General features: G+C 31.1%; 1 protein-coding gene across 1 annotated transcript; it reads right to left on the minus strand.

Annotated features, from left to right (window-relative positions):
• Nucleotides 1–8,565: 8,565 nt before the first annotated feature.
• LOC126776618 (uncharacterized) lies at nt 8,566–10,240 on the minus strand. The gene is made up of 4 exons (XM_050499268.1): nt 10,028–10,240; nt 9,401–9,478; nt 9,023–9,170; nt 8,566–8,738 (listed from the first exon to the last, which is right to left on the minus strand). Exons 1-4 carry the CDS (start codon nt 10,238–10,240, stop codon nt 8,566–8,568), a joined length of 612 nt encoding a protein of 203 aa, XP_050355225.1.
• Between the last annotated feature and the right edge of the window lie 5,490 nt (nt 10,241–15,730).

The following is a 15,730-nucleotide window of genomic DNA, read 5'->3' on the forward strand; positions in this document are numbered from 1 at the left end:
ACCGAAATGGCACAGTGGTTTGAACAAGTGAATCAAAAACGTGATAATGATGATGAAAATATTTGTTTCTTATTGCGAGGAAACCTGCGTGTGTATTAAATTTTGCCACATGTGTATGTAAGACGGAGGCCTTTATCAGCGGTAGAACAGTACAATTACTTTAAAGTTTAGACGGATATTTCACATATAAAGTAATGTCACTTTTAGACCTTTCTGCTCCGTGAGGAGGATATTTTCTTGATGAGTTGTAAAGTCGTTGATGTGGCATTTTATCTTGTCGTCGAAACAAGCAAGTTTTAATGGTGATTGAGGAATGGTAGGTCTGCTTAGTGATGAATCTTGTACTAAAATGGGGTGACTTGTTTCTGTTAATGGTGAGCCGTTTATTTGTACTTGTGTAAACTTTATGTAAATTATTAGTGTTTTTGCTATGAAATAAAGAGTTATGTAGATATAATGTTTAATGGAATATACATTTATAATGATGTATAATATAAACAAGATTTAAGTTAAATATTATTGAAAGTTACGTCACGTTAGTTAAAACATTTCAAAGTATCTTTGGTTTTGAGTGTATTTTTTTTTTCGTTGGCAAAAGGCAACGACATAATTCTATTAATTGTCTTTATAACTTAAAATACATACTTGAAGTGGTATGTAACAGTATGACGAAATTTTATCAATCGTTGTGACGTAATCTTTGTAAATATATTATCGTCTTTACTGTCTTTACGTTTAAAAGTATATTTTCACTGCAAGCACAAAATTCTTTCAGAAAACTATTTTTGAAACACAACTCGACAAGAAATCTCGAATCTTATATTCCACATAAAACGTAATAAAAGAAGTATCTTCCATGATTCATGCACTGCATGTAATCACGGGTGCACGTGCTTTTCACGTCAGATTGACAAATGGTCGCGTTCTGGATAGTGTGATTTATCTCCTTAGCGGTTTAAAGTATCGTTACTTGCATGTTGTGAAACATGAACCATACATGGCTATATTTTAAATTATTTTCATGAAATTCAAGATTAAATTGTTCCAATGATTTTTGTTTATTTATTAGTAGTTCAAATTCGTTCTTAATAATGCCCTCGCTGATATTTAAAAAATATGTGCAGTAATAATAAGCATTTAATTTTAAAATTTGGATATTCGTACATTTTGAATAGTCATATTATAGTTTCATCGAATTTTGAGCCACTGCGTATAAGTACGGGCATATGTTTTAAGGTAATTTTGATTTCGAAATGCCAATGATTATTTTTTTTAATCTGTTTTAGCTATACAATAAAAAAATACCTGATACTTTTTAAAAACTTTGATTTCTAATAATGGATTAACATTATAAAGATAAATTGAAGTAACATAAAAATATTCAGGTACTAGGAGAACATAAAACAATAGAGTTATACCGTTTTGAATACGGTATATAAACGGATATAACAAAGGCGAGCCCATAAACTGTCCGATTCGTTGTTTAAACGTGGTTTAATGCCGCTGGCGTCCAATCTGCTTAATTGCCAATGGTTTCACCTTAATGGCAAATATATGAGGATACATTATGTCGGATGCCCGGATTTATGGCTCTCTTTAAAGATTATGGTTGAGAGGTTTGTGATCTTTATAAATTAAATGAACAAAATAAATTTATTAAAATTGATAAACTCAATTAAGATTTTTATATTATAATTGTATTATTTATAAAGTAGAATGTTTATTTGCCATTGATGGACTAAGGCCTTGAATTGAAGAAGGTTTATGACTTATTCCACCACGCTATTCCAAAGCAGGTTGGTGATAGTTTTTTTGAGTATATTTTACTATTTAGTTAGATTTGACTCGCGGCTTTACACATTTGGGGACACAAATTAATATTGCTTTTTTATTTATTTTTTACGTCACATTAGAACGGCGATGCCACCTACACTAAATAGGAGAATAATAAATAATATATAAATTACAAGAGACACAAAAGGAAATATGCATAAAAGATAAAATAATAAAAAAACATAAATAAATATGATGCTTTCCAACAATAATAGTGTGATTATTTCAAATTAAATATAAAATTATTTATTAATGGGATTCTGTCAGTATTTAATAGCATATCATAGCAACTTTTTTGGGAGTCCACCAAAAAATATTTAATTTTATTAATGACAACTACAATAAATACAATTTTATTTCCGATTAATGTTAATTACATCAACATGATTATCGTTTAATCATTTTTAATTTTTATTCTCAATCAATCACTTACCAATTTATATTAACAATACATAGTTACATTATACCAAATCGACTGCCTCGCTGGTCTAGTGGCTTGATGTAAGGCCGCAGACCCGGAGGCCCTGGGTTCAATTCTGGGAATTGTCGGGCCAATAAAAAGTTACTGGGTTTTTCTATCAGAAAATTCTTATTAGCAGCCCGGAGTCTGGAAATGTGTTCACTCCCGTGCCTTGGAAAGCATGTAAATCCGTTGGTCCTGCGCCTAAAATCTTTCTGGTCGTATCGGATTGCCGTCACATCGGATTATGAGAGTTAGGGAATAGAAAGTGCACCTGTGTAGCGCACACACTTATGCACTATAATATTGATTAGCCAACTACGCAGGATGTAGTTGGCTAATATCTCTTGAGATTGGCCGCCGTGGCCAAAATCGGTCTGAAGGACATACCAAATTATAACGATTATAATTTACAACAGCCCTTTTATAAAAGGAAATATTATATGGATATAACGAGAGCAAAGTGTGTATGAAATATTAATTGGTAATTAATTTTGATCTAACTTATTTGTTACTACAATGATACGGAAGAGTACTAGTGCTCACTTAACTCCTAACTTACTAGGTTTTGCTTTATACATCTGTTGTAAATTAAGTTTTATTTTTAACACTACTTGGCTATGAACTTCATTATACGGTTTACATAAAGAAAACTCAATCAAGAATCATAAGTATGATAAGGACATGAAAACCCATGACACTTCGCGTGTGCAGTGGATATAAAAGATAAAACTCTTATAAACCTTCGTAGCATACTGCCCTAAGTTTACGGTTTTTTACTTATGTACAAATCTAAGACATTGTCCATATTAGGATATCAACAAAATTATTAAATTTGAAAAAAAAAACATAATTTTTTTTTTTTAATATCAAAGCTAAATATTATCGCCGTGTTGTTTATATTTATTTAGTTTTTTAAACATTAATTATGAATCATATCGTTATCAATTTTGTTTGATAGATTAACATTTTTATTTCAATTCGAGTAGTTTTAATTGATTTTTCAATTTTAATGTGAAATAAATATTTCTATGTAATAAAAATAAATAGCTCAATTTGAACCGATAAGACTCCTCAGTCGAATTTCTTTGTCCATTATTCGTAATCCGATATTATTGGGGTACAAATTGAATTGTCATACATACAAACGTATCACGGTTTAATGGTGTCCGCGCACGATACCGCACTAACGATCTGTGGGGATGTTTTTATTACATTTTATTCGATACCTTTTCAAATGTGTATCCTAGTAATAATTAAATCAAAATATACTTTAATAATAATAATTTTTATTTAGGGTATGACGCGCTTTTAAATACGATATAGATAAAATAAAGTAAAAATTGCCTCCAGCTGAGTTCGTGCTTAATTTAATATATTGCAATGGATTGTCGTAGCACTCGCACCATACATCTAAGATGTTGTTAAGAGTGAGTGATAATCGCTGATGGGGAACCAAAGTGGCCTCTTGCACTTCTTTTTTTGAAGAAAACTTTGGATCTTATTCCAACACGATACTCCAATCTAGGTTTGTGGATACACATGACTTGACAGAATTTAATTATGCACATTCAATATGAACACATGCAATGTAAATCAATGGCACTTGCACGGATTTGAACCCATAATCTTCGGTTAATTCCAACCACTGAATTATCTGATTTAGTAAATTGAAACGAACAATATATTCTGATCCTCAATCGAGACTGCTTTTCGAATACTTTGATTTTATATTATTATATTAATATTACATAGTTAACTTGACAATGCTTTCAGAAATATTATTCGGTCCTCGATGTTTTCCCAAGTGAAGTGAAGTGAAGTCAAACACCGTCGCACGTAAATGTTTGAGATTATCGAAGGAATATTTTATTTTATTTGTATTACCCTTACTATGTAACGTATGATCTTAAAACGTATCTATGTTCAGCTTTAAATTACCGCTACAAGTCTATGTTAAGAGGCTGATTCTCTGTCTATTAAGTTTAATTTCTGGTTATTATATATAACAAATCATTTAAATTATTATAAGTTTTTAATTTCTTTATTATATTTTCACGAAGAACATAAGTTACACTAGTTTAGTATCATGCGTTAAGTCTCGCCGCACGCTTAAAATCGTAGATATATCTCGTAGCCGTGGCGTAACTCCCGTAGCAGAGCTACACGATCACTAATTGATTAAATTATGTGGCTTAACACACATGTACATTACATTATGTAAAATACAAATTCACTTAAATATCGTGGTATGCTTGTGTATATAAATTGCGTGATTTGTCTAGCAACAAAATACTTAATTTTTTTAATGTAATGATTATATCGTAAATTTATTTACACACAAATATTAAAAACATAAATAAAGAATATACATGTTATATAATTCAAAATGAAACCATTGAATTTCATTATCCCTTATAAAAAGACAAGTTTCACTATCGAGTTCTTGAAAATATAGTAGCGACTTTTTATTATGCAACCTCTTTCGAACTTCTTAATATTTCAGAGGAAACTTCACCTGCATTAAGTGATTAGTCCCATTTGCGAATATCACAGCTTGACTGAATTGAAACACGGGTGGAGCAGAACTGAAGATTATTCATAGTACAAACTTTAGCGCTTGATTAATTACAGATGTATTAAGCTGTGTCAAGTTTGAAATACATGAGCAAATACATTTTTCAAATAATAAATACTATGTTTATTTACGTCTTAAGATAAATGTTGTTAATGATCACGTTTAATTGAACGTAATCAAACTACTTGTAGTCAAATAATTGTTCATATACAATATATTTTTGTCAAATATTATCTTACTATTATATATATTAACTTATTTAGTTCCACTATCAGCTTCCTTACTACTTAGAGTAACAGCCTGTGAATGTGTCACTGCTGGGCTAAGGCCTCCTCTCCCTTTTTGAGGACAAGGTATGGAGCTTAATCCACCACGCTGCTCCAATGCGGATGTGTGGACTACACATATGGCAGAATTTCAGTGAAATTTGACACATACAGACCTCACGATGTTTTCCTTCACCGTCAAGCAGAAGATGAATTATAAACACAAATTACTTACTACTTGGTACCCTTTATCCTTTTCTGTACCTCTGACAAAGTGTATGCAAATTTTATGATGATCGGTTGAGTAGCTAAGTCGTTTAAAGGTAAACCACCAAAACATTTCTTATGAAATTTTGTACGAAGCAAGTTTGAAACCCGAGGAAGGACATTTTTTTTTTTTAAACCGAACACCTGCTCTCCTTTTGACAAGCGGGCGAAAACAAGTAACCAAAAAGTTTATTTAGAAAACAGTAATATTTATTATTATAATATTTTTAATTACTTGAAATTGATTGAAAGATAAGAGCAGCACATCTGTGTTAACACTAACGTCATAACTAAAACCATAACAAGTTTAACGATGCCCATAATACTATGGATATCACCTGAATTTATGCGCCTTCATAACTTTGATAGTTGTAAGCGGTGTCTCAATCGTAATACGTAATAGTCGAATAGCAGTAAAATTTCGATTTAACTATCTATATATGTGTGCAATAGATCAAACTATAAAGAGGTAAGTTTTGGTTTGTGATTATTATTTGTATGTATGATTTGTATGTGTGTATGAATTTGGTGGTACGGCTTTGTGAAAGCCCGTCTGGGTAGGTTCCACTCATCAAATATTTACGATAACGTATATTATGTTTGTCAAAAACTTTGTGTGTATATTAATTCTATTAAAATATATTTATGTTATTATTTATTTGTTATTATTATATATGTTATTATTTATATAAGTAAGTTAAATATTTAAAACAAACGTAAAACGTTACCCATTAATTGAAAGAGAAGATTACAAATTGGTTTGCTCGCCATTCTGGTGCGAGTTGTGGTTTGCTCAGTTAAATTTTAAGGTCGAATTAGATTATTTTTTTTGTTTAAAAATAAAAAGAGTTTATTACACCACGCTGTTCCAAAGCGAGATATATACATGACTGAATTTGAGTAAGTGAACTTTGAAATATACAATATTCTTCGCGATAACTTATCTTGATGAGTTTTAATTACTAAACTATCAATTACTTGAATTAATAATTAAGTAATACTTGGCTGGGCTTAAAGCCACTATTATCAGTTATATGAGAACTCAAAAAGATACGAACGCAAAATCCTCCAGAGAAAGAAATATAAATATTATAATAAACATTCTAATGAATCTATGTTCTAATGAATCATAATGATAAAGCGTTTATCTCTTTATATAACACGAGATAACACATCTTTAAACATGACATATAACAAGAAATCATTAAGAACAAGCGCGAACATTAAACTCGCGCCGTCGCCCCCCCTATGCGACAAAGAGGAGATTAATTATTGTTTAACATTCCTACACTTTATAATGTTTACTCCAGTTTATTATTCACATATACATTTGCCAAAAACTTGTTACTTTAACAATAAATTAAAACAATATAATTAATAAGTTCTTAAAATGTATTATATTTATTAGTATAAAATTTATAGGGGAACTGACAAATGGGCATCCTGTTGGTAAGTGGCAAATAGTAACCATTCCTTACATCGCAAATGCGCCACCAATAATACTAAGCATTTACCGGTACAATATCTGCTGAATAGGTGGTAACTCGACGGGCGTGTTCAAAGCCCTACTACCTAGTGAACATTGATCCGAGCAGCTACAAGCTAAACACCTTTAATATTGGAAAAACTCCACTTATCATCGCTATATTTTGCATACACGTTGTCAGAAAAAGACATCACATTAAATCCAGAGTGAACAGGTTTCTTTTAGGCAAGCGTGCTACATCTTAGACCGTATCGATGCTTAAAATCAGGCAGGCCAACGGAAAGAAAAACTCCACTTATCATCGTTATATTTTGCATACACGTTGTCAGAAAAAGACATCACATTAAATCCAGAGTGAACAGGTTTCTTTTAGGCAAGCGTGCTACATCTTAGACCGTATCGATGCTTAAAATAAGGCAGGCCAACGGTCAAACATTTGCCTATTAAGTGTAAAAAAATAACCTACCTTTGTATGTACGTACTGTTCATAAGAAATGACAGACAGCCACAACTAATTTCCAAGATTGCTGTTCTACGTTACTACTGTAGAAACATGACATATGTGTAAACTGTGATAGATTTGTTCTAAATTTATATAGTATGTATATGTATTACATACTATATGTAAATATATATATAATATTATTAGATAGTGACTATTATAATAAGAAGTTGATAAAAATATTGAAATTATAATATGACATTTTATGTATACGATTGATAAAAAAGTATACAATAAAAATATAATAAGGATTTAGCTAGCTAGCTACTCCCGCTATTGGCATAATTCCTTAAGAATTGAACCAAATGTATAGACATTCGAAATTACGACTTGTTTACCAACTTAATAATAAATGAAGTATATTTTACTAGATTTTGGCAAATGTGAATAGAATTTGGGATTTAAGATTCCTTTTACGCCAAGTTTGGAGCAAAGCAAAGTAGGAAATAACTTCTGAATATGTAGCTCTGAGAATATATTTTAGGTCAATTTTAGAGAGTTATTGTGAAAATATTACATTGGCCAGGCATTTATTTTATATTAATAATATTTCCTGTATTGGTTTGATATTAAAAGTGGTTTTAAAAACACAATAACTAAAGTAACTTGTAAATAATCCACTGCTGATATGAAGCTTTCTTCGCTCTTGAGAAGAAGGAATTTCATTCTTTACATGAAGATATCCTTATGAAGTTTTTCTATATAGCCAGTTACAAAATGATATATAATAATTATATGTATATACAAGTTAGGTATTTAGATAGATAGTTCCTTTTGAGATTATCTATGTGTTTTTACTACTGGATCTCGAATACTATTATGTATTAGGAATTGTCGCTACTTCACTGATAAGGAGAAGGCTTAAATCTTATTCTACCAGACTAACTATTGTGGTATGGTGGACACGCGACAAAATTTAATCACTTAGCAAAGATTATATACATCGCCGAATATTGTGTTATCGAGTGTATTTATACAATAATAAAGAACGTGAAAAGTCATTGATATTGTACTCGTTTTTGTACCTGCGAATCCAGTACCCATTGGTTGGTGGCACTGGCTTATAACAAAAGCTAATAAAATAACCCAATAATAAAAAAGACACATATGAATAGCTTAACAGCTTTATTTTGCTGAAATACTTAGTAATTAAATAATAATTTATTATTTCATCTAACCGTATAAATGTGTGAAGTTAATTAAGACGATAATCGTAGATGAGCATACATTGGCAATCTCTATTGGTAGTGAAACATTTAATGGTATAAACCGCCATATTTTACTTTGGAATGACCTTATGTTTGTGTAGGTAAGAAATATTTCTATGTCTTCTTTTGTTTTTGGATCTGAAACAAATCATATTTGTTGATAATGAAAAAGTCGTTCTATGAATATTTTTCAAGACTTATGATTACTGGTACGTCTCTCTATAATGAGATATACATGAGGCTAATCTCTATCTGATATGATACAGTGAGGCACAATTAATAAACGAGTATATCCATAATATATACATAGTCCTTATTAAGATTAGTAACTTTAATTCTTAATTTATTTAATGTAATATGAATTTGTATCAATTTTATTTATATTATAAGATGGATAAATCAAAATAAATGTTTTTAAATACCTGTCTCACATATAAGGTGGTGGATTAAGATAGTCCGAATTTTTTCGACTTCCATCAAATGTAACTCAACCACAATACATGGTGAAAATAGAAGAAAACATACTTGACATATATGTATAATGAGAAATCCAATAGATTCAATAGGTTCCTAAATAATAATAAAAAAATATTAAAATATAGAACACCTAAGACCTGCCCCCTTAAACACGGACAAAGCTGCAAGCCTGAACTAGTAATTGATAGTTCTATTTAATGTCATACTCACATAGATTGCTGATTTTACAATTGTTCTCGTAACTTTTTTTATTTTAGTAGTATGTTTATTAAAATCTACATTATGTAAAATATAAATTTAAAATCAATCAAGTTTATACTTACACGGTCCTCGACCACCAATAATATATGATAAACATTGAAAATCAATTTTGGTAAACCGCAGATAATACTGATAAATATCTGAAAAGAAAGAAAACAGGGTTTGTGAGATCCTACTAAAAATAAATTATATTTTGACTTCGACTTTGACCAATAACAATTTTAAAAAAATACTAGAAAATTTGTAAACTATTTGTCATTAAACTGTACTCGGCAAAAGCCTCTTCTTCTCTTGGGGAAAAGGTATTATGGTTTATTCCAACACGCTGCTCTAATGCGGATTGGTGGATACATGTGGCATAATTTAATTTGACATGCAATTTACTAAGCAAACTAAGTCCATAAAAATTCAATTTGCTTGCCTGGATTTCAACCCATGACCTTCAGCAAAAGTGCTCCTCTTTAACCTTGTAGTAATACCAGCATTAATAACAAAGTAGTAATTCATTCACTATGAATGCATGCATGCATGCATTTATATGCATAAAAATGAAAACAAATTTTAAGAATCTTGTGAATCGGAATAAAAAGCACAACATAAGTTAACATTATGACACACACTTGTGTGCTCTAATCACAAATAAAAAAACGCAAAAAATCAAGCCACGGAATACAAGAGATAATACTTACTGATGCATGAATTTCAGGTTTTATCAGATCAATGATGTCAGCTATATCTTTATATAAATTAGTAAAGAACTTTATTTTATCAGTTTTAACCGTTTTGTTATCATGTGCATATAGATAATAATTATATCCAGGCATTTCGTCTAGTCTTTGTCGAAGCAAATTAAGTCTATGGCGAACAATGTCAAGCAAGAGAAAACGCCAAACTCTATTCATATCCAAAGCGAAAGACGAGAAAAGACTTAAGATAAACATACTCAGATTGATAAAACAGACATAACAAATGCAATGGATGCTTACGAACAAGATTCTAACAATCCAAAGTATTAATATCGTCAAGAATATTCTGTTACGAGACTTAGAATAATGTCTAAAGTTAATCCTTAGAAAAGTGTCGATATACAACAATTTGTTGGAGAATTTGCTGAGTTTACTATTGTAGATAATAAGAATGAAAACCGAGAAGACATATTCAACCAGTGACCAAATTTGAAAATAGTTGATATCGTCACGACAGAACACAGTAGCTGTGATACTAACAATTATCAAACAAATGCTATAGATAACGGACAGGATTCTGTAACGATTGAAGAATTTAAATACTTTGAAGTTAAAGCCACAAAAAAACATAATGGCGAGCACCATTTTGTAGCGGCTTAACAAGTTTTTCCCTTTGTTTTGCTCCGAAAAGTTTTTAAGTTTAAATTGCATTGCGGAAGTTTTAGTATTTTTCAATATTTTGTAGAGTTTCGTCTGATTTATGTGGGAATTGTAATTTATGGTGTTGTTTATTCACAAAGTCACGTCAGAACGGGTTGCGGGCTGAATGTCAATAACAATTCAGGATTAACAGTGGCTCTTTCGAGTTACGTCAATGTTTGTGTATTTGATACTATAGTAGAAAAATGTAATTCGAATATCTATAATTTAAAAAAAATGTATATTTGAATTTTAATATGATTCTATAAGTACCTAATTGTCTATGGTCATTTCTAATTTCTAAAATATATTTACATTATTATATAGTCATATAATGGGCGTATTTATTGTTTCACGTGTAAAAAAAACCGTTAAATAACGTCTAACCCTTTAAATGAGTAAAGGAGACAGAATTTGTCTAGTAAATACTTGAAGACAGAGTGGTGCTAATCAGACTTTCACCAAATATATTCTGTTTTATATAAAATGCAATTACTTATGTCTAGGTAATGGCAGAAATTGCCGTCCATTTCATAATGAGAGTATTTTTTATAATATAGGTGGACGAGCATATGGGCCACCTGATGGTAAGTGGTTACCAACGCCCATTGTAAGAAATGTTAATCATCGCTTACATCACCAATTCGCCACCAACCTTGTGAACTAAGTTGTTATTTTCCTTGTGCCTGCAATTACACTGGCTCCCTCACCCTTCAAACCAGAACACAACGATACCATGTACTGCTGTTTTGCGGTAGAATATCTAATGAGTGGGTGGTACCTACCCAGACGAGCTTGCACAAATCCCTACCACCACACCATCAGTGAGAGAATATCTCCTGTGCAGTTGCCTCGTCTCCATTAGGAATGAGCGTCATGATCAGCTACGATCAGAGGGACATATTTATATTGATATTTGATGGATCAAATCCAAAGTACGTAATGGGAATCTCATAATGGCAGCTTATAGATTTTAACAGTGAAATGACGTGAACTAACCGCAGCGCGCTCAAAGCCTTTCAATTCTGTTGACAAAAGCACCATGTGTAAAGGTGGCATAAAGGCTATCAGATTTTGATTTTCTTTTTTTACAGTTGATAAATAAAATATATTAAATATAAAAGAGTTCCAACAATGTCCCTCATAACTTTTAAATAGTTTGACCCGACATTGCTATGTATAATAAATATTTACATTTGTTACAGTCAGAACTCATTTCCAGGCAAAATTACTTTTAACTGGCCACATGATGGCAGAAGCATTTATTTATTTTATTTTATGATATATTTGACTAATAGCATAGGTTAGGTAAGTTTTATTTCTGTAACCATGTGTTATGAGATATGTGACAAGTACTACTAAATTATAATTAATTAATCCACAGATTGACAAGCCGGTTGGCGTGGTAGATACTTGCCTTTCACGACGAAGGTTTTGGGTTCGATTTCCACCCAGGACAGACATTTGTGTGAACATGTCTGTTGGTTCTGAGTCCGGGTGTAATGATCTATATAAGTATGTATTTACAAAAAAAGTAGTATATGTTACTGCATATACTACCTTTTTTTTCTTCAATCTTCCATTCCTACTTCAAAGTATAGTGATATACTTTGTCTTATTTCATTGATATTCATTGATATAGTTGTCTGGTTTCCATAGTACAAACTCCGCTTAGTTTGGGATCAGATGACCGAGTGCGAATAATGTCCCAGGATATTATTATTTATTTATATACTCAAACATAGGATTACTTCAGGACTATATAAAAGACTTTAAGTCTTTGAAATGTCAAATTTTCTTAACAAATAGCTTTCCTGAAGTGATTGATTTATTTTAACTTGATGATATAAGTATCAAAATTAAAAACATTATGTTTTTAAACATCATTGTTATTGCTTACAATAAAGTTGCCAGCTGGTCTCTTTATACATGTATTCTATATAATAGAATAAATAAGAAGATCAATATTTTCTCACTAACGACTTACCAGTGAAAATGCAAATGACCAACTGGCTTCTCAATTTGGGCTATGATGAGACTGAATTATTACTAAACCGATTAATAAAACATTGACCTAACTTATTTCTCCTTCCTACCCCATCCCTTCCTTATTATACACTATACAAATATTTTTAGTATATATATTTCGATGTATATATGTATATATTATATTTTTTTTTAAATTAAATGATATTTGATCGTTATGTTTGCAATGAACAAATAATAAATAAATGTGCCGTCGAATTAGAGGGCGTTAGTAGCTACCATACAGTATTATACTATTGAAGTTACTATCATATATATTGTTTAAGATTTGTTTAATTTGTTCGAAATAAAATAGAATAAATAAATGTACACGATGAACGTATATTGTCTAGCGTTTGTGTCAATAACAACAATTGTAACAACAATCAAGGAAAAACACTGACATAAAAGCAAGCTAAATTGTTTAAGAGTTGCCATTAGGTGGCTCAGTCGACGTTCACATGCTCTTACACTATTATGTTGTTATTGCCTTGCGAATCAAAAGAAAGCTCACTTGAGACTTTTTTGGATGTGGCATTATCTATCATCCATATTTAATTTTTGACTACCTCGTTCGCCTAATGGATTAGTGGCCAACGGGTTAACAGATCCAGATGTCCTGGGTTAAAACCCTGGATGAAAGACTCTCAGTATGGCCGGAGCCTGGATGTAGGAAATATGTAAATTTCATTTGCTTAGGAAAGCCGTTGATCCAGCGCCTGAACTCTTTCCAGTCGTATCTGACTGGCAATAGACTGACACTATATAATTAATTGGCAAGGCTTGGCATCAAATTGTAACTAATTTCAAATGAGTATTTTTTTGAATTAAAACCGTTTCAAACTGTTATTCAATTTTTTAAAAAGTAACTTAAAAAACTTCTTTAGCCACCTGTATCATACAAAAATAGAATACCGCATCCATAATGTTGTATTATCTTCATTTCGAGGAAAGCCCCTCTTCACGATTGTCGTTAACTTGAATGATTGAGAACTTACGCTTTCGACTTCATTGCTTTCAATTTGTCTATATACAGGTTGTTGTTTTTGAATAAAAAAAACTTATAATAATTCATTATAATTAGTTATAGATAATAAGAATTTTGGGAACTAGAAAATTCGGTGTCAACATTGGCAGGTAAAGATTTTTTTTTAATTTACAATCTCGTATAAAAAAATATACAAAATATAAAACGCTTAGTCATCTTAATCTTAAATAAATGTTATTACATTTATCTTTATTATTCAAGACACTCATATTACACAGCTAATAGTAATATAGATCAAGTTAGCAACATTTTTATATTTTTATTTAAAATAACATTAGCAATAGCCACAAAGGCCAGTATCGAACGTGTTGAAATTTTTTTATTTAATTGTGTAAATAAAATTTCAAGTAACGTAATACCATGTTAGATAAGATAAGTAATATCATGTTTGTCGAAATTTATATTTGTTTTTATTTAGTAACAGCCTGTATAATAAGGAAATATCGCAGGTTGTAATGCTCAATGGACTGGGCATCCGATCGCGAACGCTGTAAATAATAACAGCGTTTTTTTTCCTTTATTACTTTATATACAACAAAGGTAATCTAATTATTCCTGTTAGTCTATGCGGTTTTCTTATCTTATATATAATATTATTTATTTAAAAAAAATAGTATTAATCAACGAAGAATTGTTTGTTAATTATATATAATATTTATAAAACAATATTTTACCAAACTTTTGCTAGTATCATTTATCTTATTTATTGAACCAGGCATGAAACGACTCAATATATACTATTAGGGTAAGTAAACTAACAGCCTGTAAATGTCCCACTACTGAAAAGGTTTGAAGCTTATTCCACCACTGCTCCAATGCGGGTTGGTGGAAGACACATGTAGCACAATTTCAATGAATTTAGACACATGCAGGTTTCCTCACGATGTTTTCCTTCACCGTCAAGCACGAGATGAATTATAAACACAAATTAAGAACATGTAATATCAGTGATGCTTGCCCGGGTTTGAACCCACGATCATCGGTTAAGATTCACGCGTTCTAACCACTAGGCAATCTCGGTTACTATTAGGGTTACTATTGAAAAAAGAGTAAAAAGTAAAAAAAACTTGTCAAGACTTGTCTCCGTGAGCATATTTTGTCAGAAAGCTCCTAGTTCTCTTCATCTTTGACATCTATAATGCATTATTATTCATATATATATATAAAATTTATATTTTAGCTCTGTTTTGTATTTTCTTTGTTGTTGTCATATTTGTATGTATGTATATTTCTTATTATCAATTATCGCCCTCACAAATTTCTGTTTAGCCTAAAGGTTGACTGGTAGAGAATGTCTTTACGCATTAAGTCTGGTGGTAGAGCTTTGTGCAAGCTTGTCTGGGTAGGTACCACCCACTCATAAGACATTAAAAAGCAGTACTTGGTATTGTTGTATTTCGGTTTGAAGGGTGAGTGAGCCAGTGTAATTAAAGGCACAAGGAACATAACATCTTAGTTCCCAAGGTTGGTGGCGTATTGGTGATGTAAGCGATGGTTAACATTTCTAACAATGCCAATGTCTATGGGCGTTGGTGACCACTTACCATCAGGTGGCCCATATGCTCGTCCGCCTACCTATTATATATAAAAAAGTCCGCCTTATGACCTACTACACATGTAATGGTAATGGTAATGGTAACACACATGTATGGTAGTCAAAATAGTATTTAAATAAATAAAATTTCACGTCTTTTCAAGATCTTGACGAATCGCATCAATTTAATGTCAAAGTTATTTATTTGTCTCTCTTATGGTTGGAATAGTCAATACATAATATCGTAGCGCAATGAAATGATTACAATATACAGTTTACTATATAGATATTTGCTCAATTTCCAGACAAAATTGAGCCGCGGGGAAAATTTAAAACCGCAAAATGATAACGACGACACGCGTCACATCAAAGGAATTACGAAAATGTCCGCGACGGGGGA

The sequence above is a fragment of the Nymphalis io genome, chromosome 20 (genome assembly GCF_905147045.1).
Source record: "Nymphalis io chromosome 20, ilAglIoxx1.1, whole genome shotgun sequence".
In the NCBI taxonomy this organism is placed as follows: Eukaryota; Metazoa; Arthropoda; class Insecta; order Lepidoptera; family Nymphalidae; genus Nymphalis; species Nymphalis io.

Bases quoted from the DNA above. Each gene is read 5' to 3' on its own strand.
- LOC126776618 (XM_050499268.1), bottom strand. From the start codon at position 10,240: ATGAATAGAGTTTGGCGTTTTCTCTTGCTTGACATTGTTCGCCATAGA. The intron at 9,479-10,027 runs GTAAGTATTATC...CTTTCTTTTCAG, and splicing joins AACCTGAAATTCATGCATCA to ATATTTATCAGTATTATCTG. The intron at 9,171-9,400 runs GTAAGTATAAAC...ATTATTATTTAG, and splicing joins TATTGGTGGTCGAGGACCGT to GAACCTATTGAATCTATTGG.